General features: G+C 50.8%; 7 protein-coding genes across 7 annotated transcripts; 3 read left to right on the top strand and 4 right to left on the bottom strand.

Moving 5' to 3' along the window:
* Window positions 1-343: 343 nt before the first annotated feature.
* Window positions 344-2665, top strand: BDW70DRAFT_130239 (uncharacterized protein). The gene is made up of 2 exons (XM_073735767.1): window positions 344-908; window positions 959-2665. The coding sequence occupies exon 2, from the start codon at window positions 2027-2029 to the stop codon at window positions 2528-2530; it is 504 nt and encodes a 167-aa protein (XP_073598845.1). The 5' UTR covers window positions 344-908; window positions 959-2026; the 3' UTR covers window positions 2531-2665.
* Window positions 2666-3078: 413 nt separating this feature from the next.
* Window positions 3079-5286, bottom strand: BDW70DRAFT_130238 (alpha/beta hydrolase). Its single transcript, XM_073735766.1, has 2 exons — window positions 4661-5286; window positions 3079-4617 (listed from the first exon to the last, which is right to left on the bottom strand). The coding sequence occupies exons 1-2, from the start codon at window positions 4849-4851 to the stop codon at window positions 3612-3614; spliced, it is 1197 nt and encodes a 398-aa protein (XP_073598844.1). The 5' UTR covers window positions 4852-5286; the 3' UTR covers window positions 3079-3611.
* A 13-nt stretch (window positions 5287-5299) lies between these two features.
* Window positions 5300-6763, top strand: BDW70DRAFT_130236 (3-demethylubiquinone-9 3-methyltransferase). Its single transcript, XM_073735765.1, has 2 exons — window positions 5300-5481; window positions 5538-6763. The coding sequence occupies exon 2, from the start codon at window positions 5636-5638 to the stop codon at window positions 6674-6676; it is 1041 nt and encodes a 346-aa protein (XP_073598843.1). The 5' UTR covers window positions 5300-5481; window positions 5538-5635; the 3' UTR covers window positions 6677-6763.
* Window position 6764: 1 nt separating this feature from the next.
* BDW70DRAFT_130235 (putative RING and UBP finger domain protein) lies at window positions 6765-9012 on the bottom strand. Its single transcript, XM_073735764.1, has 2 exons — window positions 8085-9012; window positions 6765-8033 (listed from the first exon to the last, which is right to left on the bottom strand). The coding sequence occupies exons 1-2, from the start codon at window positions 8973-8975 to the stop codon at window positions 6813-6815; spliced, it is 2112 nt and encodes a 703-aa protein (XP_073598842.1). The 5' UTR covers window positions 8976-9012; the 3' UTR covers window positions 6765-6812.
* A 302-nt stretch (window positions 9013-9314) lies between these two features.
* Window positions 9315-10743, bottom strand: BDW70DRAFT_130233 (ubiquitin family protein). The gene is made up of 3 exons (XM_073735763.1): window positions 10520-10743; window positions 10246-10461; window positions 9315-10187 (listed from the first exon to the last, which is right to left on the bottom strand). The coding sequence occupies exons 1-3, from the start codon at window positions 10539-10541 to the stop codon at window positions 9508-9510; spliced, it is 918 nt and encodes a 305-aa protein (XP_073598841.1). The 5' UTR covers window positions 10542-10743; the 3' UTR covers window positions 9315-9507.
* A 1668-nt stretch (window positions 10744-12411) lies between these two features.
* On the bottom strand, window positions 12412-15230 carry BDW70DRAFT_115545 (Zn(II)2Cys6 transcription factor domain-containing protein). The gene is made up of 4 exons (XM_073734632.1): window positions 13814-15230; window positions 12911-13762; window positions 12661-12859; window positions 12412-12613 (listed from the first exon to the last, which is right to left on the bottom strand). The coding sequence occupies exons 1-4, from the start codon at window positions 14915-14917 to the stop codon at window positions 12513-12515; spliced, it is 2256 nt and encodes a 751-aa protein (XP_073598840.1). The 5' UTR covers window positions 14918-15230; the 3' UTR covers window positions 12412-12512.
* Window positions 15231-17391: 2161 nt separating this feature from the next.
* On the top strand, window positions 17392-19912 carry BDW70DRAFT_130226 (CAAX farnesyltransferase subunit beta RAM1). Its single transcript, XM_073735762.1, has 7 exons — window positions 17392-18431; window positions 18552-18707; window positions 18769-18843; window positions 18897-19024; window positions 19071-19188; window positions 19240-19515; window positions 19566-19912. The coding sequence occupies exons 1-7, from the start codon at window positions 17914-17916 to the stop codon at window positions 19852-19854; spliced, it is 1560 nt and encodes a 519-aa protein (XP_073598839.1). The 5' UTR covers window positions 17392-17913; the 3' UTR covers window positions 19855-19912.
* The last annotated feature ends 2673 nt before the right edge of the window (window positions 19913-22585 follow it).

Genomic DNA, 22585 nt, shown 5'->3' with positions numbered 1-22585 from the left:
AAACTGAGACGAAGAAATACCGCAGAGCTGGGGCAAGCACGAGTCGGAGCTGCGTCACCGCCGGGATTGCGGATACAGATCGTCGAAGGAAACGGTAGAGATAGACTCACAGATGGATGAGAATGGGCGAAGGTTGAGGAGACTGGCACCACCGAGGGGCCTGAGGGAAGGGGAGGAGAGAGAAGTAGCGCGCTGGCAAGGAAGTAAATACAAAGCCAAAAAAAGATGCGGGAACCTCGTGACTTACTGTTCGGATGCGTGGATACAGGATCAGATAATAATGACAATATAACAACAAAAGTGAAGGCTTGAGCCTGGGAGATACTTGAATATTAATAGAGAGCGGAAATTGTCGCAGGTTTCAGGCGCTCTCCTCCATCGACTTTGGCTTCATCTTCCCCAGTGGATACACGACGATCGACTGGGCCACTCGTTCTTCGCTCGACTCTAATAATGAAACGGGTCGAGTCTTTACTACAGACTAGTCCTACGAGTATACTCCGTCGCAGACCCTGAATAACCTCATCTGATATTCAGGAGCGCTCCCGTATGGATCTCTGATGCAATCGATGCTTCGATTCAAAGACGATGAACACATGACCCTGGCCGTGATCCATGCAGCCACGCAACTGAAAAGGAAGTCTTTGATTCTAATTTCCTTTTAACAGTGCAGTGCGTTAACCTCTCCATCGTGCGACAAGGCGATCGTTTTGAACCCAATCAAACTGGCAGCCCCGACCATCCGAGCACCTCGTTCGATCCCTTCGATTAACTTTTCGGCGCGCCTCGACAAAAGCAATTCTTCTGGCTACCAAGGGGCCATTCGGTCATACTCCATGAGACAGGGGAGTCCTCGATGGTGAGGCATATTCCCGCTGTCGCAGTCATAAAGGAGGTCCCTATTAACGGTGAGATTCGCCGTCTACAGAACAACGGCTTGAAGCTAATTTCCTTCTAGAAAGTTTCGACCTGGGCACCGCGTGGCACGTTGGACTGCATGGGGAAGCCCATCATCGCTGCGACCTACGTCAGACCTTCAGGGGTTACGAACGAGAGTGGATCTCTCTCTGCCTTCTCCGTCTGCACTTTACGGCCGGTGCTTGAAGCCAGCCTGACAGGAGCCATCCTTGCCTCACCGGGACCTTAGCCCGTCCACTATTCCTGCTAGTGGAAGATGATGGAAGGTTGCGAGCCTGCCCCTCGTGAATCATCTGTGACGGGTTTTCGCTTATCCATCGAGGAAGGATCGGATTCGGAGGGAGCCTGCTGTTTCCGGCTTCCTGACGTGGGAAATGCCATCCACGCTAAGGTCACTAAACGGACTCGTACAGCGCACTAGATCAGCCCACTTCCTTCTAAAGAGCTTCTAGAAAGAAAAAGCAAGTCCACCCACGACTCGTGGCATTGGCACTGAGCCACTCCGGCTCCAGCCGTTAGGGCGGCAATTGGGCGAGAGGAGCCTGCCTGTCCAACAAAAATGGCCAGTTGGCCATGCTGGTGTCACAGCAGCAAGCACAAGCCCGTGGGATAGTGTCTGGTCTGTTGCAACTGCGGTAATTCACGACACCCTCCCCCTTTTCCTAATCCTGCCTCCCTGGATCCTACATCATTCAGCATTAGGAAACTCCTTCTGCAGAGGCCCGTGTAGAAGCCAATCGGTGGTTCAAGGATCTGCCCCACGGCCCATGCATTGGGCATTTCAGGTTAGATCGGGAGGCCAAGTTTTGCTCCGGCTCAGCCGCTCCAGGCCACAGGCTTCAGCAGTTTTAGCTCAGTCAACTCAGGACTATTAATAATAGCATTTGATCCACTCCCTCTTTGCGACAGAGTGATGCTGGAACCGGAAAAAGGACTTCAGGGGTCTCGATCGTGGCTGATGACGATGTGATGAGGGCGCTTGCGCCGTGTATCCCTAACCGCATCATCCATGAATTAGCAGGATTGACTAAGTGGTAGTGCGTACGCATTGTGATCCGAAGACGGCAGTTACACCGCGGCCTCCCCAGGTTTGAACGGTCGGCTTGCCATGGAGCTTCTCGAAGCCTTTCATCATCCGATCTGGACTAGGAGCGTTCCACCGCCCTGTGCATACCCTTCCCAACCGAAGTTCTCTCGGTCTGCTCACTCACTGGCCTGCTCTACAAGCATATCCCCAGTCAAAGCAACGATGGTCACTCGTCGAGACCCGGCCGTCACCACCTCCGCCTGGGCGCTGTTATACGTAACCCTACTACGAGACCCTTGGCTCATTTGGTACAAACTGATTACCAGGTTACTGCTTGGCGCCGAGGTACCAACTACATCCCTTGCGTACCGTTATACCAGCATGTCTGGGACATTTGGGGATCCCTTGAAACAAGATGATGGCGGAAAATCGCAACGATGCAGGTTTCCCAGCACTCCGTACGGCTCTGCTCCACCACTTGCCATGAGATCACTCCTGCATACAGACGTAGGTAAGTACCACAATGTCAACAAGACGGATGGGCCAGGTACTAGCATTGTTACACCCTTACGCAGGAGTTCATAAGCGTCATAAAGGCGCCCTGAAACAGCCTGTGAATCTGGAACCCATAACCAAACATCCTCTATCTCGCTCTCTCCAATTGACTATCATCCGTCATACATCAGGCCGACCCGCTACGGGAAGGTAGCTGAATATCCTCCGTAAATCACAGATACACAGACACACGGCCGGTGTCGATACGGCCATGCGAGTGATGATCATCATCATCAGCTCACTAACGGCGTAGATTTAGTCTAGCCTAGTCCGCCCCGTGCTACACACGTAGGCATCCATAACAGCTTACTACGACCGTAGCGCAGGATAAAAAAAAAGCAACATTGCACTCCGAAACCAGAATGCTTCTAGAAGACGCGAAGAAAGGATCTACCTCCGCTCTCTGTATTAGTGTCCCCTCCCTAGGAGTCAAGTGGATCGAACTATGTGGGCGTACTATTTCAATCAGAACGGTAATCGTCCGACATCCGTGGGTCTTGTGACTAGTATTATTGAGCAGAATATTATGAGTTCCAATTTCCAAAATAGTGGTACCGAGAAAGTTAATCGGGATAGATGCCCCGTAGATGCTCCTTGTGTTGGTTATTGTTTACATCGTGACCCAGCATCAAGAATTTTGCTGAAATGATTGACATAGTGACAGTGAATATAATCATAACTACATGATTGGACTGTGCGTTTGGTTCCATCCGTTCAGAAATCCTCCATCATAGGGCTGATACCAAATGAATACATTGTTGCGAACAGGAATGGAAGGAGTGTAGCGGGTCAGCTTTTGGGTTTATTGCGCATGCTTGACGAACCAAGAAAAGTCTCGCTGACCTAGGAAGGCGCAATTGACGCCGCTTCGAATTCGGGAAAACAAGCGGAGTCCACTGCATCTGCTTCGCCAGGCGGTATGTACCATGAGAGACGTGATAATGGCCGGACAGCTTTGTGATGGGAAGGCGCAGCCAGAGTTGGGACCCGTTGCACCTACCTATCAGGCTCCCTTGCTGTGCGAGAAGACTTGTAGGAAGTATGACGGTGGCGTGGCTGAAATCGAAAGGAACATGCCCTTGATAAAGGCTATTATCAGTTAACGTGCTAATTACGCTCGACCCTCCAAGCGATCATATATCAATTCCGCGATATGTCGATACCCAGGCATTAACCGTGCATTGTCTTCCTCCAGCGCCAAAGCTAGGAATTTCCCCTCCTGCTGCCGGGCCTCAACGGACTGCCAAACATGCACTTTGCCATCCGCGAGCTCGAACCTCACATCGGCCCCGTCGCGCCGCGCAACCGTGATAAACTCTTCAATGTCGAAGCGGAATAGAGGCTCTGCGGTGCCCGCGGAGACCCAGGTTGTCACGGGTAAAATGTCCTTCCACGAACCGCGTCCTGTGGCTGGGTGTGCAAAGCTGCCGTGTAGCTTTAGGTATGCGGGGGATGCTCCGTGCAGGACTAGGTTGGAGAAGCGCTCAAGTACATGTTTAAATGCCGCGCTGCGGGGGTCTAGATCTTGGTTCCTTGCTTTTGCGTCAGCTCCGCATGGGTTTAGGTTTACCCAGGGACTAATCAGGAAGACCGCCGCTGGTTTTGGGAGGGCGAGCGGAACTTGACTTGAAGCTCGTTCATATAGCGCGTTGAGCAGGGAGAGAATAAGATGGCCACCAGCTGATTCGCCGATGAGGTATAGCTTGGACGGATTTATGTGCAGTTCGCTTACAAGCCAAGTATATGCGGCAATGGCCTGATCAAGTTGTGTCGGCAACGGCGCGGTGGGAACGAGCGTGTATTCGAGAGAGAATACAGCCATTCTATAGTTGCGCCGCGACAGCGCCTCAGCGATAAGGAGAAGCTCGGGTGCATTATCAAGCGGGTGACCCATTACATAGCCTCCGCCGTGGAGGTGGAAGAGGACGAGGTCCGCGTCCTCGAGACGAGACTCAATTGACCTGTCGCAATACACCCAGTGTCCGGCGAACTCAGGCTTTTGTACCTTTTCCGCAACTCGGAATGGAGCATTAGCGTAGCGTCGCGACTTTTTGATATTGCTTCCTGTCTTATCGCTTGCGTGCTGTATTACGGGCACTGGAAGGCGACGTCCGAGACTGATCAGTTAGCCTAGCCTTACATACTCCTGCCAATACGTACCATAAGACCAGGTCATGGTGGATTTGCTCCTTCACATCATCCCATCGGAATGGCCCATTCCGGTGGCATAACGATACTAGCACCGTTAAGGGCGCATATACCACCAACGTGATCAGGGTCCAGCAGATATCCCATGCGGAGAACTTGGCCGTGGCGTTAAAGTCGCAGCCATCAGCTTTGGGCTCAGACATGCCGTACAATCCCAGATTAGATGTTTTCCTCCGTAGTCGTTGGTATGATAAAAACAAGGTGTATCTTAATAAGCTTTAAATAGTCGCCCGATGAACAGCACCCATAAATTCGGCGAACAGTCCATAGCCTCGTGCTCGAGCATCCGAGGAACAACGGGACCCGACAAGCTCAAGGCTTATGGTCTTGTGAACGAAGGTGAGGTCCGAGCCTCTAGCTCAGTTGCGAACTGACCAGCGTCTCGGATTCGTGAATGAAACGGTGGATGTAAATCTAATCACAGCGAGGACCGAGCTTCTGATACAGTCCCCTTGTTTCATCTTGGTACTTTTGTGTCTGAAGAGGGGAATGGATCCCTGCTGATCCTTTCCGGTCCAGATAATCCCTTGCCCGATGGCAAGTGCATGTTCCGGCTGTATGATGCACTTTGTTATTGCATTGTTATTGCATTGTTATTGCATGGTAATGGATGCGAACCAGATCGTGTGTCCCATAGCGTTGACCACTTATCCAAAGTCTTGGCATGTTTGTTCCGCGTCTTCCACCTCCATTTTCTCACCTCCAGCATTCATCCTCTACAGCATCGAAACCCTGAAAAGCTGAATATAGCCTGCTGCACACGATCTACCATGGTGGGCACAATACTTCTGTTGTCAAGGCAATTGAGTGCATTGCTAACTAATCCTAGATCTCCATGTCCCGATAGCCTTTCACCGCAGTCACCAGTCAACCCACCACCACTCGATAATCAATAGTCCGGGGTTGCTGGACTTCCAGCGCACCAAGATGACCATGACATCGGTCAGACCGGCATTCCGTACGATATCCCTCCTCCGTTGTCCCTCCGCCCGCCGCTCCCACTCAACTTCCACCTCCGTTTCCGCCTCCGAAGTCTCCCATTTCTCCTCCCTCGCCAGCTCCTGGTGGGATCCTATGGGCCCCTCACGGGTCCTCCATTTAATGAATCCAATCCGCCACGAATTCATCGCATCTTGCCTTGCCGAATCTTCCTCAGACTCTCTTACGAAACAACCCGGAACCCCTCCGAACACACTCCACTATCTTGACGTCGGCTGCGGTGGCGGCATCTTCGCCGAGTCGCTCGCGCGAACTATCCCCATCCCGGGGTCTACAGAGTGTAAATCAGGGACAGTTACCCGGGCCGCCTCAATAACAGCCATCGATCCCACAGCGACACTTATCCAGATTGCGCGTGACCATGCTCGCAAGGACCCCAAGGTTTTGGCGCACCTGAACGATGGGAGATTCCAATATGTGAACTGTACGTTGGAAGACGTCATCGCCTCATTACCGAACGCGAATCAGTCATCAAATTCAGCGGACGCATCAAGAGCCGGGGCTGGAGTCCGAAGGAAAGACGGCTTCGATGTGATTACTCTGTTTGAGGTCATCGAGCACATTGACACAAACGCTTCCATCACCCCGCTCACTTTTCTGACCAACTGTCTGCGTCTTCTCAAACCCGGCGGATGGCTAATTGGTTCAACGATTGCACGGACCTTTCCTTCCTGGCTCGTAAACCAGGTTATTGCCGAGGCGCCGTGGCCGGTTGGTGTCGTGCCGAAAGGGACGCACGAGTGGAAAAAGTTCGTCAACCCAGATGAATTAGAGGGCTGGGCGAGCGAGGGGTTGATGCGGTCTGTGGATCTGGAGAGAAATTCGGTGGCGAGGAGTGGGAGTGAGGCACTCGATGGGGTGAGATGGAAATGCGCTGGTGTGGTATATTTCCCCGGCCTTGGGTGGAAGTTTGTACCTGGATCGGAGAGTTGGGGAAACTACTTTTGGGCTATAAGAAGAGGGGTGTAAATTATCTGTCATCGGCGAAAGTGTAACATATATTAACATTGTATAGTACAGGAATCTAAGAATGTTCCTAATGGTGATTGACTACCAATGTTATTGCTATTTCATCAATATCTGTATATTCAATACTAACTTAGGGTCACCTTTTCCTTCCCTTCCCCTTCTTTTTCGAACTACTCGGCGGATCTGGAACACTAACAGTGCCCTGCACGACCTCATCCCCTTGGTTCTTCAACTTCTCCGATCCACTAATAAAGAAAGTCAAGTCACGGTTTTGCTCCGCGAGGTCAAGATTACTCGCCTTGAGCGCCTCAACTTCACTGGTAAGGTGCTCGATGCGAGCCATGAGACTCTCATTCATAGTCTTTTCCTCGCGCCACTCACGCTCCATCCTCCTCGCCATGGTCTCGAATTTCTCCGCCCGTTTCTCAGCGCGGGCTTTGTCGCGTTCAAGACTGGGTATAACTTCGGAGGTCAGTTTGAGGTGCTGCGCCTCGAGGCTGTGGAGGGTGGCTGTTGCTGTATCGGCGGCTTCTTGAGCAGAAGCGGCGGCCGTACTGGCCTGGGAGGCTTTATCGACGGCGCGCTCGAGTATGCCTTCGAAATAGGCGCGTTGGCTTTCTAGCTGGCTGGTGAGTAGGTGGGTGTACTCGACGCTCATGTTTTCTAACTTCTCGCGTGGCACGGCATCGGTCCAATCGGGTGGGTCGAGCGCGCTGTTGTCCGCTGCGGGGAGCTCGACGAGCTTGCCGTCCGTTTTACTCTGGATAATACGGTGCACGTATGCGTCTCCGACGTAATCCCAAACGCGCTGGGTTGAGAGGTCCATGGCGAAGGCGTGAGAAGTCTGGCTGTAATGCGCAAAGGCATGGGCGCCGTCATACCGGCCGCAGCCAACATTGCCGCAGATAAGGCAGACCCAGAGGTTGACGTCGGAGTGGCAGACGCTGCATTCAACGTTTCCGTCGTCGAACGGAAAGCCTTGGCTCGTCTTGCGAAAGTCGTCTTGTGTGTAGCGACATACAGGGCAGCCGCTACCCTTCCACTTTTGGAGACAGGTGCAGTGGAAGACATGTTGGCATATGATGGTGAGGAGACCTGTGGTTTCGTCCATTCGCTCCAGGCAAACGGGGCATGTGGGTAGCTCGATCAACGATGGCGTGGGAGGGGCAAGGGGTTTTGTCGAAAGCGGTGCTGCAGCTAGAGTGCTGGGCTGGGGCGACGTCGAAGACACACCGGGTCGCTGTACGGAAGTTGTAGGTAAGGAAGCTTGCTGTCCTGGTGATTTTGAACCTTGCGCGTCCGGGTCGACACCTTGGATCTCGACAGACTTGACAAAAACCACATGGCATGTCTCTGGCTATACTAACAGTCAGTATAAGAATCAGCATATTAGGAAAGCAGAACATACCTCCATACTGTTAAAGACTTTCCCATTCCACTCCTTCTGCCACTCCCTCGCCTTCTTCCCGCTCCTGAACTTCATCAACACCATATACCGGTTCGCCCGCGCTGTGCGTATCATGCGGAAATGACTAACATCGTCCATTGTCGCCTCACCCACAAACCCCAGCAAGTCAGAAGCAGACATGTAAGAAGGTACAGCAAGTATACACAGCGTCGTGCAGTCGTAATCAGCCTGCGAAGCCAACTCTGACCCTGCATTTGACCCACTGGCCCGCGCCTTGCCATTTCCGCTTCCTCCTCTGAGCTCAGCGTCAGCACACGACCGCCGCGCAGCTGCAGAAGACCCTTTTAGCTCAGCCGGGTACTCATCCGTACCCAAAAACGGCGTTTCGTTCGCGTCACGGTAAAGATGTACAATCCCCCAAACGCTATCGGACGTCTTCTGATCGAGCGGCGTGTAATGACCCTTTGTACGAAGACCACCTAGAATTTCGGTTCCGATGCCCGTCGTGACGGGGTTGTTTCTGGGCGATGGAATCATATCGATGCACTCAACGGAGATTTTATCTAGTCGCAGATCGTTTTCGAGAGTGAATGCGCAGGCGGGGGATCTTGTACAGCGCGGTGCGGGCGAAGAGGAGCTAGTGCTTGCTGCGGGGTGGTTACAGGATTCGCTGGTAGAGTCGGGGCTGGCGCATCTACTCTTTTTGTGTATCTGGTTGAGCGAACTTCGGCTCAAGGAGCTTGACGGTCGCTTCTGAAAGGGGAGAAGAGCTTCGCAAGCAGACTCGAAAGATAATGATGTCGTCAGAGATGAGTCTCTGGTAAAGCTATTCAGGTCGGACTGAGGGCGTGAGAAGAGTTCAATCGCGAGATGATAAAAGTAAGAGGGCATCCCGGCCGATTGCTCATCGTGTCAACTTGTCTGTTTCTTCACCTCCATTCACTTGGACAGTAGAAAAAAGGTGCTGTTCAGAATCCCCACGATATGCGGCATTTGTCACGTGAGGCTTCGCCACCGGCATGAAGTATGATATTAGATACAAAATAGACATATGCTACGGGGTATTTTTTTTTTCTTTTTTTTTATCTTTGAAAGGCGGACCACTCAGTAGTCTTCGAGTATTGAATCTGACAGAATTCTTCGAGTGCTTGCTTACGACCTGCTACTGATTACGGGAAGTGAACTATTGAGATTTTAACTGAGGTATAATTAGGCTACGAAGAATCAAGGTGCAAGAAACAGTCTTATGTGTTTCATTCAGTATAAAGGATAGAACTATCATAACACCGGCAAGGTGACATGGAGGCAACAAAGAAGGTATAAGGCTTGCCCAGATTAACCGTGAAGAATAAGAAACCCATCCAACGCCGCGCAGGTTGGCTAACCCGTAGATGAGCCGTAAGATCGAAATGAAAGAGAGTCATTAATTGCCGCCGCGGAGACGGAGGACCAGGTGGAGAGTACTCTCCTTCTGGATATTGTAATCCGAGAGCGTACGTCCATCCTCCAGCTGCTTACCAGCGAAAATAAGACGCTGCTGGTCTGGCGGGATTCCCTCTTTGTCTTGAATTTTCGTCTTAACGTTGTCGATCGTGTCTGAGCTCTCGACTTCTAGTGTGATCGTCTTCCCGGTAAGTGTCTTGACAAAGATCTGCATACCACCACGAAGACGAAGGACGAGGTGAAGTGTGGACTCCTTCTGAATGTTATAATCAGAAAGCGTCCGTCCATCCTCAAGCTGCTTTCCGGCAAAAATTAGACGTTGCTGGTCAGGAGGGATACCCTCCTTGTCCTGAATCTTCGACTTCACGTTGTCGATTGTATCTGAAGACTCCACCTCCAACGTGATCGTCTTGCCGGTGAGGGTTTTAACGAATATCTGCATACCACCACGAAGGCGGAGGACCAAGTGAAGGGTAGATTCCTTCTGGATGTTATAGTCAGATAATGTACGGCCGTCCTCGAGCTGCTTGCCGGCGAAAATCAAGCGCTGCTGGTCAGGAGGAATGCCCTCCTTATCCTGAATCTTGGTTTTCACATTGTCGATGGTATCGCTAGATTCGACCTCAAGTGTGATGGTCTTGCCGGTAAGAGTCTTGACAACTGCCAGTTTGTTAGCATGTCGCAGGGAAGGTGGCCAACAAGTGGCGAAAGAACTTACAAATCTGCATTCCACCACGCAGACGGAGCACAAGGTGCAGAGTGGATTCCTTTTGAATATTGTAGTCGGAAAGGGTGCGGCCGTCCTCGAGCTGCTTGCCGGCGAAGATCAAGCGCTGCTGGTCAGGAGGAATGCCCTCCTTGTCCTGGATCTTCGTCTTCACATTGTCGATGGTATCGCTGGACTCGACCTCAAGAGTGATGGTCTTGCCGGTGACTACAAAGGAGTCAGACACTTCGATATGATAGTAGGTGGCAAGCAATAGGATACTTACGGGTCTTAACGAAGATCTGCATGATGTCGACAGCTAGACTTAAATCGACTGTGTTTTTGAATTATTGAGACGACGCAGAGAGAAGAATAAAGGAAATAAACGTGAAGGTGGATGGAAAGAGGGGGTTGACAAGAGTTGTCTTGAGATAAGAGGAAGGGAAATGTAAGAAAACGGTCACGAGAGAAAGGGAAGGAGGAAAGCCTTAAGTACCTCTGGGGGGTAGATGAGGGGAGGCGAAGCAACTTAGTCAGTCGGTCAACGCTTCGCCGACATTAACGTGATGTCAAGCCACGCGGAAGCCGGATTGGCAGGCCATTCACCTGATTATTATTAAGACACGGTAACCTGAATCTTTTGCGGCAGGCACCCGGCCGTTCTTTGCGCTCTTTGGTTCTGGCGCCTACCAGCACATTCCGTTGGCTTCTGCTTTCACGGAGCACTTGTGCCTTCATTGTATCTACCCCAGGCTCAGTTCAGGCCGATCTCCATTAAATTGGCCACCCTGATTGCCGAGCGCAAGGCATTAGTTATTCCTCGATCTTTGGTTCTACTAACCTACTTGAGATACGAGGACCCCGATAATCCGGTACTGTACAGTCCTCGAAAACCAGCCACTGATGACTCAAAAGACCCCTGCCACTAGCCGCCGGCGTTTGTTGCCGGACTTCGCAGACAGCGCCCATGTCATTCCGGAATCAGCATGATCAAGCCCACCCACCTGTAATTCTCTATATTGGCCGTGTAAAGCCAAAGCCGGGCCTTACCTATAATACCAATGCTCATACCAATATTAAGCTGGTGTTGGGATACCATAAACAAGCCAGTCTACGGAATACGGCCTGAGAGAACGCCCGTTACGCCACCGACGCCACCCTTATGCTGTAAGCTGCCAGTGTCCAGACTCTCCAGCTCTTCATTATCTTCGCCATAAAAACAAATTTTCAGTAACCAGTTCGAATAAACCGCCTCATCTGCCGATTTGCGACACGGTTATGAAGAATGACGATTTCCCTCCCGACCTCGTCCCGACTATAAGTTGATGACGTGTGTTGATTCCTTATCGCAAGTGGACACTTGGAGACCTAGTGAGGCGCTTATGGGACTAGCGCCCATTCTGGGCGTCAGGTGATCGTCGCATGCGGTTCCCCCGCTTTTCGCATCCGGTCCTTGCGTGGAGTCTTGTCGACTTGTCGCCGAAACGATAATGCTCCGCCATAGATACAGGGAAGAAGGTTAAACCACCTTCAACTCTAGAGGCTGTACGTGGCTATACGTACCTCATTACGCAAGGTATGTAAGGAAAGCCCAATGCCGCAGAACCAGGTTCGAGCGGTTGATACTGCACGTCTGCTAATGTATACTCGATTAGTCGAGATACATGAAATAAGCTTTAAAAAGGGATATCATTGAGTTTCTGCAAGAAAATATACCAATGATTCTGAGAAGGAAATCCAGCTAGATTGTTCCTCCTGGTACTGTAGAACCTAAACGTCCTCCGCTTTCGACTTAGAAAGCCATCAACATCAATACTTAACACAAGAAGTCAGAAAGAAACGGATTAAGTACACAAATGCAAACAATCAGCGTCATGAAGCGAGAACTAGCCTCCAGCAGGACTCGACAACTCAGTTGCCACCATGATTCGCTGTCGAACATTTTCGTGACCGTATAATATCGTAACGTCGTGATCCTCATCATCGCTGCTGTAAGTACTGTGCGAGAAGGTACATCACTGAAGAGGAAAAGAGCGTAGTTCTGATAAATGACAAACAGATGCTTCGGGCTGAACATGCGGGATATGAAAGGGAAATACCGGTTCCCAGAACAAAATAAGGAAAAAGTAGGACAGTTGAGGAATGACCGAGACAATCAAATGTAGGTGACAGAAAGAGCTTCAATGCGAGTCTCATAATCATAAATGCTGGCATATCTCGTCGTGCTTTTCGTATCGTTTAGTTGCCAAGCCATATATATGTGCTTAGATTCAGTTGTTCTAGTTCGCACGGATCACAAGTCTAGAGACGAATTTGTTGGACAGGCAGTCAAAGTCGTTCCTGTTGAATTTTGACGCTGAACGGCCACGGAGGTATGTTTCTGCGAATCATCAGTATGAATTGCCATTTAGGAAGGGGGAAACTTACCGAATTTTTCAACGTGCTGGCGGACTTCAGTCATTGTGTTGCAGACGTCGGGATTTGAGTGCAGCAAGTGATGATGCTTGGATGTGTCCCAGTCGGAGAATGAAGGCAACTTCTGAGAGATCGCCTGGAACAAACCGACAATGACTCCGACAGGAGTAGTCTCCATGTCATGGCAGAATTTCTCCACAGCAGCAGCGTCCTATTTTTAAGTTAGTGAAAATTCTTGTGCCTCAAAAATAGAAGGACATACGGGAGTGCGGTAGTGACAGTCAAACTGCATTTCCTCCCAGACTGCCAGAAGGATTGACGCCAGCATGAAGATTGTAGGCCAGTTCTTCAATTTCTCGCCGCTGTAGACACTGGAATAGAGACTTGACAGTTCCTCCAGAACATCCTTCTGTAGCTCACGCCACATGCTAGCTAGGGCGCACTTGACTTGGAAATTGATCATCACGGGTGCCACCGTCTTGCCCTTGAATTTCGAGCTCGGGTCTTCAATCTTGCCCAGGAAGCCTTCTTCGTCACCCACGCCCTCCACCATCGTGACATGAAGTGTCAGGTTATAAGCAAGAATAAGTTTTAAGGCCTTGCGGATTACGGGCATCTTTGTGCGGAAATAATACCGGAATGCGGTTTTCAGCATCTGCGTTAGGAATGGGGTGCCCTCGAAGTAATCATCGACGAACTTCTCAAAGGTACCGTTGCCGTCGATATGGCGATCCAAGTAGTCGGAAAGCATGGCATGTGAGACTCCTTCCATACCGGCGGACAGTTTCGCAGTTTCAACCTCGAACTGGCTGGGTTCGCGGTTCATACCCTCCACCCAGTCGATACTGAAACACTGTTCATTGTGCACATACACTTCGCGCGCATTGATCGGAAGCACCTGCCCATATCCGTGGGTAATGAAGAGCGTCCTCTCTTGGTCTGAGAATCCCTTAATATTGCCAACCGAGAAACCGAGGGTGATGTGTCGCTCATAGTCTGCCTTCCAGTCCTTCATAAAGTAACCGATTTCCTTAATATCAATACGCGTGCAGGGAACCTGCCATAGTCTAGCATGCGAAGGTTGGCATCCCGCGCATGGCTCGCCTTTGTCGCACTAGTTCGGTTAGTGGATTTCGGATGTTGGTAATAAGCTTGAGAGTCTTACAGTCTTCTTGAGGAACTTGCAACGCAGACAAGCTCGTAACTTGCGAATCTCACTGGCCTGCTTTCGCTGGTCGGGTCTCAGGGGCCCCTTGCGCTTCCCTACCTTCTTCTCACCTGGCTCAGACTTCCCGTGCGATTGCTTGCGGACCTTGGTCTCTGCAGTCTTCGCGGCGATCGGGCTCTTGCGAGACCCCTTTCTGCTCGGCGGTGAAGACGAGCTGGCTGAAGAGCGTGTCGGTGAAGTGTCTTTCTTTGCAGGAACTTGAATGGGTCGGACAATAGCAGCGGGGCTAATTGCCGTGGGTGATTGCGAACCATGAGATGTGTGGTCGTAGGAAACTCGTCGGTTCACGGGACTGTTAAATGCGGACTCGAAATTGGTTTCCGAACATGGCGAATTGACCGGATTGGAGACCTCCACAAAGCTGCCGTACGATGTCGAGTACGATGACTCGGAGAGACTTCTGTCGTGTAGAGTCTGTGTCGGATTGATGAAGACCTGATCTGCGAAAGAAAACTCATGCGAATGACGGGGTTCGATCATACTCCAACCGTTATCACTACTAGAACTAGTGAGCGACCGAACCTCGAGGTACGTGTCCGTCGGCGAACTGCTTCCAACCATATTCTGCGGTGCCGCATAGGAAGACATGTCCGGAAGGCCGTGAGTCTGGAAACCAAGCAGATCTGTCTGGAGATCTTGGTACGGATATGAGACCATGTCAACGGGCGCAGCGAGAGGTAAATAAGGCCCGTCGAGCAGGCTAGTGCTCATGTGACCGTGAGGTGCCGACATCATATCAATAGGAGATGAGTGGATAGTCATGCCATAGCTTGCGGTGGTGAACTGGGGAGCGGCGGCAGCCTCATCCTGAGGATATTGAAGGTGGGGTTGTAAATGTTGAAATTGCCAGTCAACGATGAGGTTTGGGTCTTGGGCTACCGTCTGCTCGAAGGAGTGACCGCTGGTTTGCAAGGGTGAGATATCTCGCGAAGCGTCTGCCCGCTGGTCCACCGCCACAGGCCATGACTGAGCCTGAATGTAGTTCCTCGAGTCATAATCAAGCCCGATGAAGCCGTCGCCGGTCAAATCAACATTAGACATGGTCACTGTAGTCTATATCCAGAGATAAAGACAACAAAAGTCGAAATCAGAGAGGTGGAGGTTGTCAAAAGACGAAAGTCGTACAAAAGAGAAGAAAAGCTGGATGGAAGATGACCACGAAGCCTCAGGGAAAAGGCACTCGGATGAGCAGAAAGCCCAGAATCCGGGGGTGCGAGAGGAAGAAGAGGGCACGGCGATAGGATGAGACCATGGCGGGCAGAAGCGGTGGGGAGCAAAGCAGCGGTGAAGCGGGAGGTGCGTGAGCCGGAGATACGCTAGGGGAACCTGGGAAGGAGTTATCGCTATCGGGGTGGGGCACCGCTTGGCCTTCGAGTAGAAAGACTGCGTTCTGCTGCTAATGCCACGCTCGTGGCGCTTTCGTTGGTTGGAGTTGGTCCAAACTCGCACCCATGTTGCCTGTTGCAGTTTAGTTCTCCTACAGACAGCAGGATTGAGGCGATGATGGACCACTAAGGCGTCAAGCAGCCAGTCCCATGATTATCATCTCATCATCGATCTCGAAAGTCGAGTGCCGGCTGCAACTCGGAGCCCGCGGCGACTACGACTGGAAATTGGTCATAGAGATACTCGATGGAGAGTAGCTTACTCCGTCTGGTGAGCTAACAATGCCCACAGGGTCCACGGTACGGCCCTTCCTCTTTTTCAGGAATAAGAATGCTGACTTGCTGACAGGATCAATTCCAATCATTCCAATCCACTCCAGCGTGATGTTTCTACGTTGCAGTTGGCGCTCGTCATCAGCGTCTTGCATATTGCTTCAGTCGAGACTCGACCAGACCACAGTGCCTGAAGAAAACGTCTGGGTCCTCAATAAGGAGTCCCATGGCGCCGTGCGGCTTTGCCGGGTGAGAGACATGGGACGCGCTCTCGGGAAGAGGAAGATCAGTGGAAATTCATGGCCTCAGATCTGTTGAGGCGAGCGCCGATCCGCGGGCGTGGCAATAATACCTACACAGGACCGTCGGAGGCGAGAAAAGCCTGGCCCGGACTGACCCCGCTGACTATGAAGCACAAGGTTGTAAGCACGGCCGTGTCAAGCAGCTGTGACAGGGCTGCTCGGAGTAAATTCGCTTGCCCGAGGACTCGCCATCATATGGAGCAAGGAGCATTCTCCTGTCGCTTAATTTCTATTTGTTTAGCGAGGTAGAGACAAGTTGCAAGTCATGTCTTCGCCTCTTCCAAACTTCACGATGTAGTCTGCGCAGTTGGAGAGATGTCTTGGTCGAGTCATGCACTCTTAGCGAGAATGAGGAGATAAATCAGGCTCAATAAACGTTTACCTGGTCAGTTGCTGCCAATAAAATTCAATCGCTCAATTAGTGCTCATTGTTCACTCATCGCGGCACACTTGTAGCGCTCATCGCCAACACGGTGGCTGACGCTGCACTACTAGCTTCAATCTCCATTGGCGCGCTACTACTGTACAGTTGTAACCAGGCCCAGCCTAATGCCTTCGGGCCTATGGAAGATGTTCGCGGCGAGGTTGCAGAACAGTTGGTCATTATGGAGGAGATAAAGCATGCCGGTTTGACTGTCACGCAAGTAAGAGCCCTTTCCGCAGCCTGTGACTGCACGATGCAACCATGACGCACTGGCATACGAAAAGAAATCTGCGCCCATTCTTCATTACTGAAAGATGCCGCCCTCTGTTCGTGGCCTTGATACTCTTAGCGCCGTCCGTATGACCTCGATGCTCGACAAATTCTTGGACGTGTAAGGAGAAGTAGCCTCATCCTGTATGAGAAACGACCGTAGTCAAATGATAGGTCATATCTTGCCTCTCAACCGATCTGCAAGGATAAAAGTCTACCAGCGAGCGCCTCTGTAGCTGATCGCATTATCGCGAGCAGTCTTGAAGGGGCAAGAAGCTCAGGCAGGCAAACACAAGCCGGAAGGGAAGTTTTCTGCAGCCGCTTGAGCGTGGGGATCTCCACTATATTGAAGTTTAGCAAATCGTGTTGCTGATTCTCATCCTTGTCGATATCCATTGATCCTGACTCGTAGACAGTCCCTCCGCGACTGCAGGTCATCTCGCATCCTGTCCAACGCGTTTGGTCTCTTTTCCTCCCTCCCCGTTCGTCAAGGAAGTACCGCGACTGTGCGAGCTGTTATCAGCAACGGGCTGACGCGAGATCAAGGCAGAGGAGCTGTCGCTGCTTTGGGTGGCGATCTAGAAATACACTTTGTAATTAGCAGCAATAAGCGTACAACTAATAACTTTAAATTTTAACTGGGTTATGCAAGCCATCCCGGTTGTCACGTTAGTTGTCCGTTAGACCCCAGTGGACTACCAGGTTCGCACTGGCTTCGTCTAAGTGACTGACAATATCTGGATCCGAAGTTTGGGCATGAAGCATGAGTCCTCGATGTTTTTTTTTTTTTTTTTTTTCGTACAGGACTGACGAGACAGTTGTTGAGAAAGGGGCCTCAGCCTTTCTGTCTCCCTTTGGTCTAGCCACGCACGAGTAGCAATTGGGCCTGGAAAGAGGGGATAGCGTCCATGATTGACAACGGGGCTGGGAGATGGAACGTCAGGCGTATCCGATCCCACAAAGAAGACCCGAAGCTTGGAAAGCGGCGATCCTTCCCGAATTTGCTCTGGCAGTAAAGAGAGTCACGGGACCTGTCAGCAGGATGCGAAAGGACAAGCCATCGTCTAACAAATTACCGAATTTCAGGTATCTCTCATCTGAGAGACTCAGATGCTGAGGATATTATATCGATGTTTCCCTTTGCAGTGCCTTGCTTGGGAACAACGGAAGGCGGGAGTTGTGGGAGTCCTGCGCACTTGGCTAATTCGCCCTCCTAGGCCGAGGCCAGAGTGGATAATCTGGCCAGCGGAAAAGAACAATGCTCGTCCATCGATTGTCAACCAGGAGGCAACAATCGGGAACAGACAATACTACCAGTCCTAGTGGTTCCTAAATGCAAAATTAAAGCAGCGCTTTCTATATATTTCGTCCTCTTGCAAGCCCATGCCTGTTATTGCTGCGACGGGGAGAAAGCGTCGCAAGGTTCGATTTCCATCAACCAACCCCACGGTCCAGGTAGAGAAGCCTCAGCCTCAGAAAGCCCAAACCCAACTACCGGCGAGTAGCAGTTCTTCTCTCGAGTCCGGATCAAGGTATTATCAATCGCCAACAAGAGGCGTCAAAATGGCGGACGCTACTATTCATGCTGCGATCCCACGTCTCTTCCAAGAGCCGCCTGTGATCCGTGACACGCTCATCACCGAAACAAGCGAGCTGCAGGCTGAGACCGTCAACAAGTGTCTACCCTTTCTAGCAGGCGCTCACAGCAGTCAGAAGGGCCCTCTCAATCGTCATGGCGTGCCTTCTCTCATGCGCGATGTGCATATTGGCTATCTGTACGATTCTTTAGAAGACTACCCCCCAGGGTTCGTTGCAATGGATGCCAGCCGGCCTTGGATGATTTATTGGGCGCTAGCTGCTTTGAGTCTTCTCGGAGAAGACTTGAGTAGACACCGTGAACGGTAAGCAACCGCTCAGTTTGAATGTAAATCTTGCGCTTGCTTGCAGGTATCCCTCTGATACGGCGCCCTTGTCCGACATCATCTCTAAGAAAGAACGACCTTCTAAGATTTCTCTTCTAGTGCAATCGCTACCATTACGCCAATGCAGAACCCCACAGGCGGGTTTGGAGGCGGTCATGGCCAAATATCGCATTGTGCATCAAGTTATGCCGCAGTGCTCTCCTTAGCTATGGTTGGGGGCGAAGAGGCATTCAACCTCATCGATCGCCAAGCGATGTGAGTTACTTTCTCTTTCTCTGGTCTTTGAAAGAATCAGAACACTCTAACAAAGAAACAGGTGGAAATGGCTGGGAAGGCTCAAGCAACCAGATGGCGGCATCACGGTTTGTGAGGGTGGAGAAGAAGACGTGCGGTAAGTTCAGCTCATGTAATTTTTCTTTCCTGCATTGATTAATTGCATATTAGAGGCGCTTACTGCGCAATGGTGATTATCTCGCTTCTAAACTTGCCACTTACTTTGCCCCCGGGGGCCAAAGCACGAGAGTATGGTTTGGAGACGTTCACCGACGGCCTCTGGGAATATCTGTCGCGATGTAGAGTCCCCCAGCTAGCTTAATGAATATCACTGACAGTGCCCAGGCCAAACATTTGAGGGTGGGATCTCCGGGAGCCCAGGTTCAGAGGCGCATGGCGCATACGCATTTTGTGCATTGGCGTGTCTATGCATCCTCGGCGAACCTGAAGCGACTATACCGAAGTAAGAATACTCCTTATTTATGATTTATGTGGTGCTTACTGATGGCAATAGGTGCATGGATGTCCAAATGCTCCTTTCCTGGCTTTCTGCTCGACAGTACGCACCGGAGGGGGGATTCGCCGGAAGAACCAATAAGCTGGTCGATGGATGTTATAGTCACTGGGTTGGGAGTTGCTGGCCGTTGATCCAATCTGCGCTAGACGGCGTTCAGAATGCCGCTGGCCCTCAGCCTGTTGCTGGCAATCTTTACAGCCGCGAGGGATTGACAAGATATATCCTTGGCTGCTGTCAGTCGAAGAACGGAGGACTCCGTGATAAGCCCGGGAAGTAGGTTGACCACGGTCTCGATTATTGCAAGACACTAATGTGAGCTCAAGACACCCAGACTCATATCATACCTGCTACACTCTTACTGGCCTAAGCTCCGTTCAGCACTACCACTACCACACCAATTCCAGCGTTGTTCCCAACGGACGTTTTTCGTCGGCGTTTTCATGGAAATGTCGGCCTGCTTGGGATTCGGACGATAAAGGGTACGATGTTAATGTCTTTGATGAAAGTGACCGCCTGAAGGCGTTTCACCCTCTGTATGTTATTCCCCACAAGGCCGCAGAAAATATGCGTCTCTGGTGTGAACAGAAGCCTTTGGAAAATTATGGAGAATGAAGTGTACAGAAGATGAAACGGAAATAGATATCTGAAAGATGGACCATGAGACTATGACTGATTGATATTTCACTATCCTGTAAGATCTTGTATAGTAACTCGCCCAAAATGAGATCCACAGTTCTTCTGTCTTCTGACATGCAGGTTCAAGGTTGAGTAGGACTCCAGCAGCCACGCGAATTGAAGAGTCAGTCCAGCATGCTAAAACCAGGGATTAATCTTCGATATTATACTTTAGCCATGGAGTTGACTCGTGGTTGACGACTCGTTCATTTTGTTATTAGTTGGTAGTTGGTGGAATGAATGGGAAGTCTGACGAACGGACCACTCGGTCTTCACACCAACCAGGGGTCTCACAGGCTCTTTTCATTTTCGATCACTTTTCCTTCTTCCCAGACACTACCTCAACCTTCTTCTCACATGCTTTCGATAGCCAGACCTGCAGCCTTTAAACGCTGTCTGTCATAACAGATAGGACCTAATGCATAATAAGCCGTTCTTCGTCACGAGTAAGCACGCGCAGGACACATCAAATCGGAGGAAAGCTCATAAGAAATGGGAGGACAGTCAAATCCTACGCGCTTCGATTCACATCTCTCATCACAGTACTGAGATTCATTCTGTTGACAGGAAGCAGGTTTCCACCATGCACGGACATTGAACACAGGAATCTGCTGCAACCCGTCCACGCCGGCGGCGACAGGGGAACGAGGTAGGTTGGCGCCGCTGACGGTGAATTGTATTCCCCGGAGATATCGACGAGCAATAGAAAGGATCCTGCTAATGCGGCTGCAAGGTTTTTTAAGTCTTTCTCCTTTCCGCCTCGTGTCGAGGAAGTGGCATGGGTTTCCCCGCCGCGCGAAGCAAGCGAAACTGCCAACTCATCATTGCATCCGATGCCTGCCGCCGGCGTCAACATCAATAACGGGCCACGGCTGGGCCACTCTGTCCTTGGTGTTTGGGTGAGAAGTCCACGACTGCTCCGGGTTTTGACTGCCAGCCTATCGTCCCACCCAGGAACGTCGCTGGTAGATGAGCGCCAATTGAAAAGAATACACTCGTTGATATAGTTTCCGTTAAAGTTGGGTTTCGGGACATTCGCAACATACAATGATCGGCGCCAGTTTCATAAGCTCAGTTACTTACAGAGAATCGGGTCTCAGCAGGATGCAAATCTCGGTTAAGAAGCCGAGTTAACGACGAGCTCAATCGCCCCTTAAGCAGCATCAACCAATGCCAAAGCGCGCAGTTAAGTCCCATTGCATGATTGAAAATAATTAGGGATTACCATGAATATTGTTCTGAGTCCTATGATTTTTGTCCATACCCAATTGCTCCCGGACAGTCATGGATCTCGTCCAGGAACTTCTGACCTTCCCTGCGCGGCATGAGCCACCACTCATTGTGAATTATCATTGTCTGCATTAGCGGACACTCAAGACCTTTACTAGTCTAATTCCTCCTATGCAGGTCTTTTTCGACTGCTGGCGTTGGTGTCAGATGGTGTTTTATGGTTTCAATCCTCCCTGCGGGGTCTGCGAAGTCACCTTCTCATTCTTACAAATCACAGGCATTCCGATAATAATCGACAGGAAAAACCAATAACCAAAAAAACAAAAAGGTCAAAGATGCTCGCTCCCCGACGGTCTGTACCCAGAGAACCGGCACTCTTGCTGCAGAAGTCCACAAAGGTCGAGACGGCCGATTTGGCCGGGAAATCCTGAGCGCCATGTCAATCTTCGCCGCCTAGATTAGCGGCGAATTACACCGTGGCAGATGGGTCAATACATCCTGATCTTTCATGCTGAATCACTGGCTACAAGCCATGCCAGCACATCATGGTTTCAACCTCCAAACAGAAGGAAAGCGAGACGATTGAAGCTAGGAAACTTTAGGACCGCATTGCACCATTGAACTCTTCCCTTCCATGTCTCTGTCCACCGGCTCGGTGGAGAATCCCCATTGCGCCGGCTGGCAGCCATTGCCATTCAAACCATTTTAATATTTCCCACTATTTTCCATTTAGACTATCCTTCGCCTTTGATATTTCCTGTCCCTCTTTCTCTGCCGCTGCTTTAGGGCCCCCACCTGGCTTATTTGAGCTCATTATACCTAACTAACATGATGACCGCCGCTGACCTTTTCTTTTTATCTCGTCTTCCGCGAGCGCAGGACATCCTGCTGTCTGCCTAGGACTGCTAGCTTCATATTCCTTGTGGACTCCCTTCCCGTTGCCTCAATTCTTTCATCCTAAGCCTTTTCGCCTCATTCCCCTGTCGCGGACCTTGATTGTTGCAGAAAAACGTGGCCGTTGGGCATCAAACAAACATCCGTCAATATAGGGCTTGTTTCAATATCCCTTGGGTGATTGCGGGATCTCGTGCAGTACCCAATAAGTCAAGGCAGCAAATACTGACTCAACATCGTCGTACACCACGCTATCCATTGGGCACTGCCTGTCGTCAAGATGTACTATGTTCTCTACCTTGCAAGTATGTAGTCTTTCTATTTTTGTTTGAGGTCCCCTGCCGCAAACTCTACCTCAATTGAGCTCTACGGGGTCCTGAGCCTTACGTGTTTGGGGATCGTTGACCGCATCGCCAACGTACTCAACATACTCCTGCTGCAGGTCCTTGTTTGGATGCAGAGAATATACTAGATGGGCTATCTTATCTCCAAATTGTATGATTTGCTGAGCCGTCGGAAACTGTTTTCATTGGCGTCCTGCTCT

This window comes from Aspergillus foveolatus (assembly GCF_047715535.1).
Source record: "Aspergillus foveolatus strain CBS 279.81 unplaced genomic scaffold BDW70scaffold_8, whole genome shotgun sequence".
Lineage (NCBI taxonomy): Eukaryota > Fungi > Ascomycota > Eurotiomycetes > Eurotiales > Aspergillaceae > Aspergillus > Aspergillus foveolatus.
This window is presented reverse-complemented; position numbering and strand designations above follow the sequence as displayed.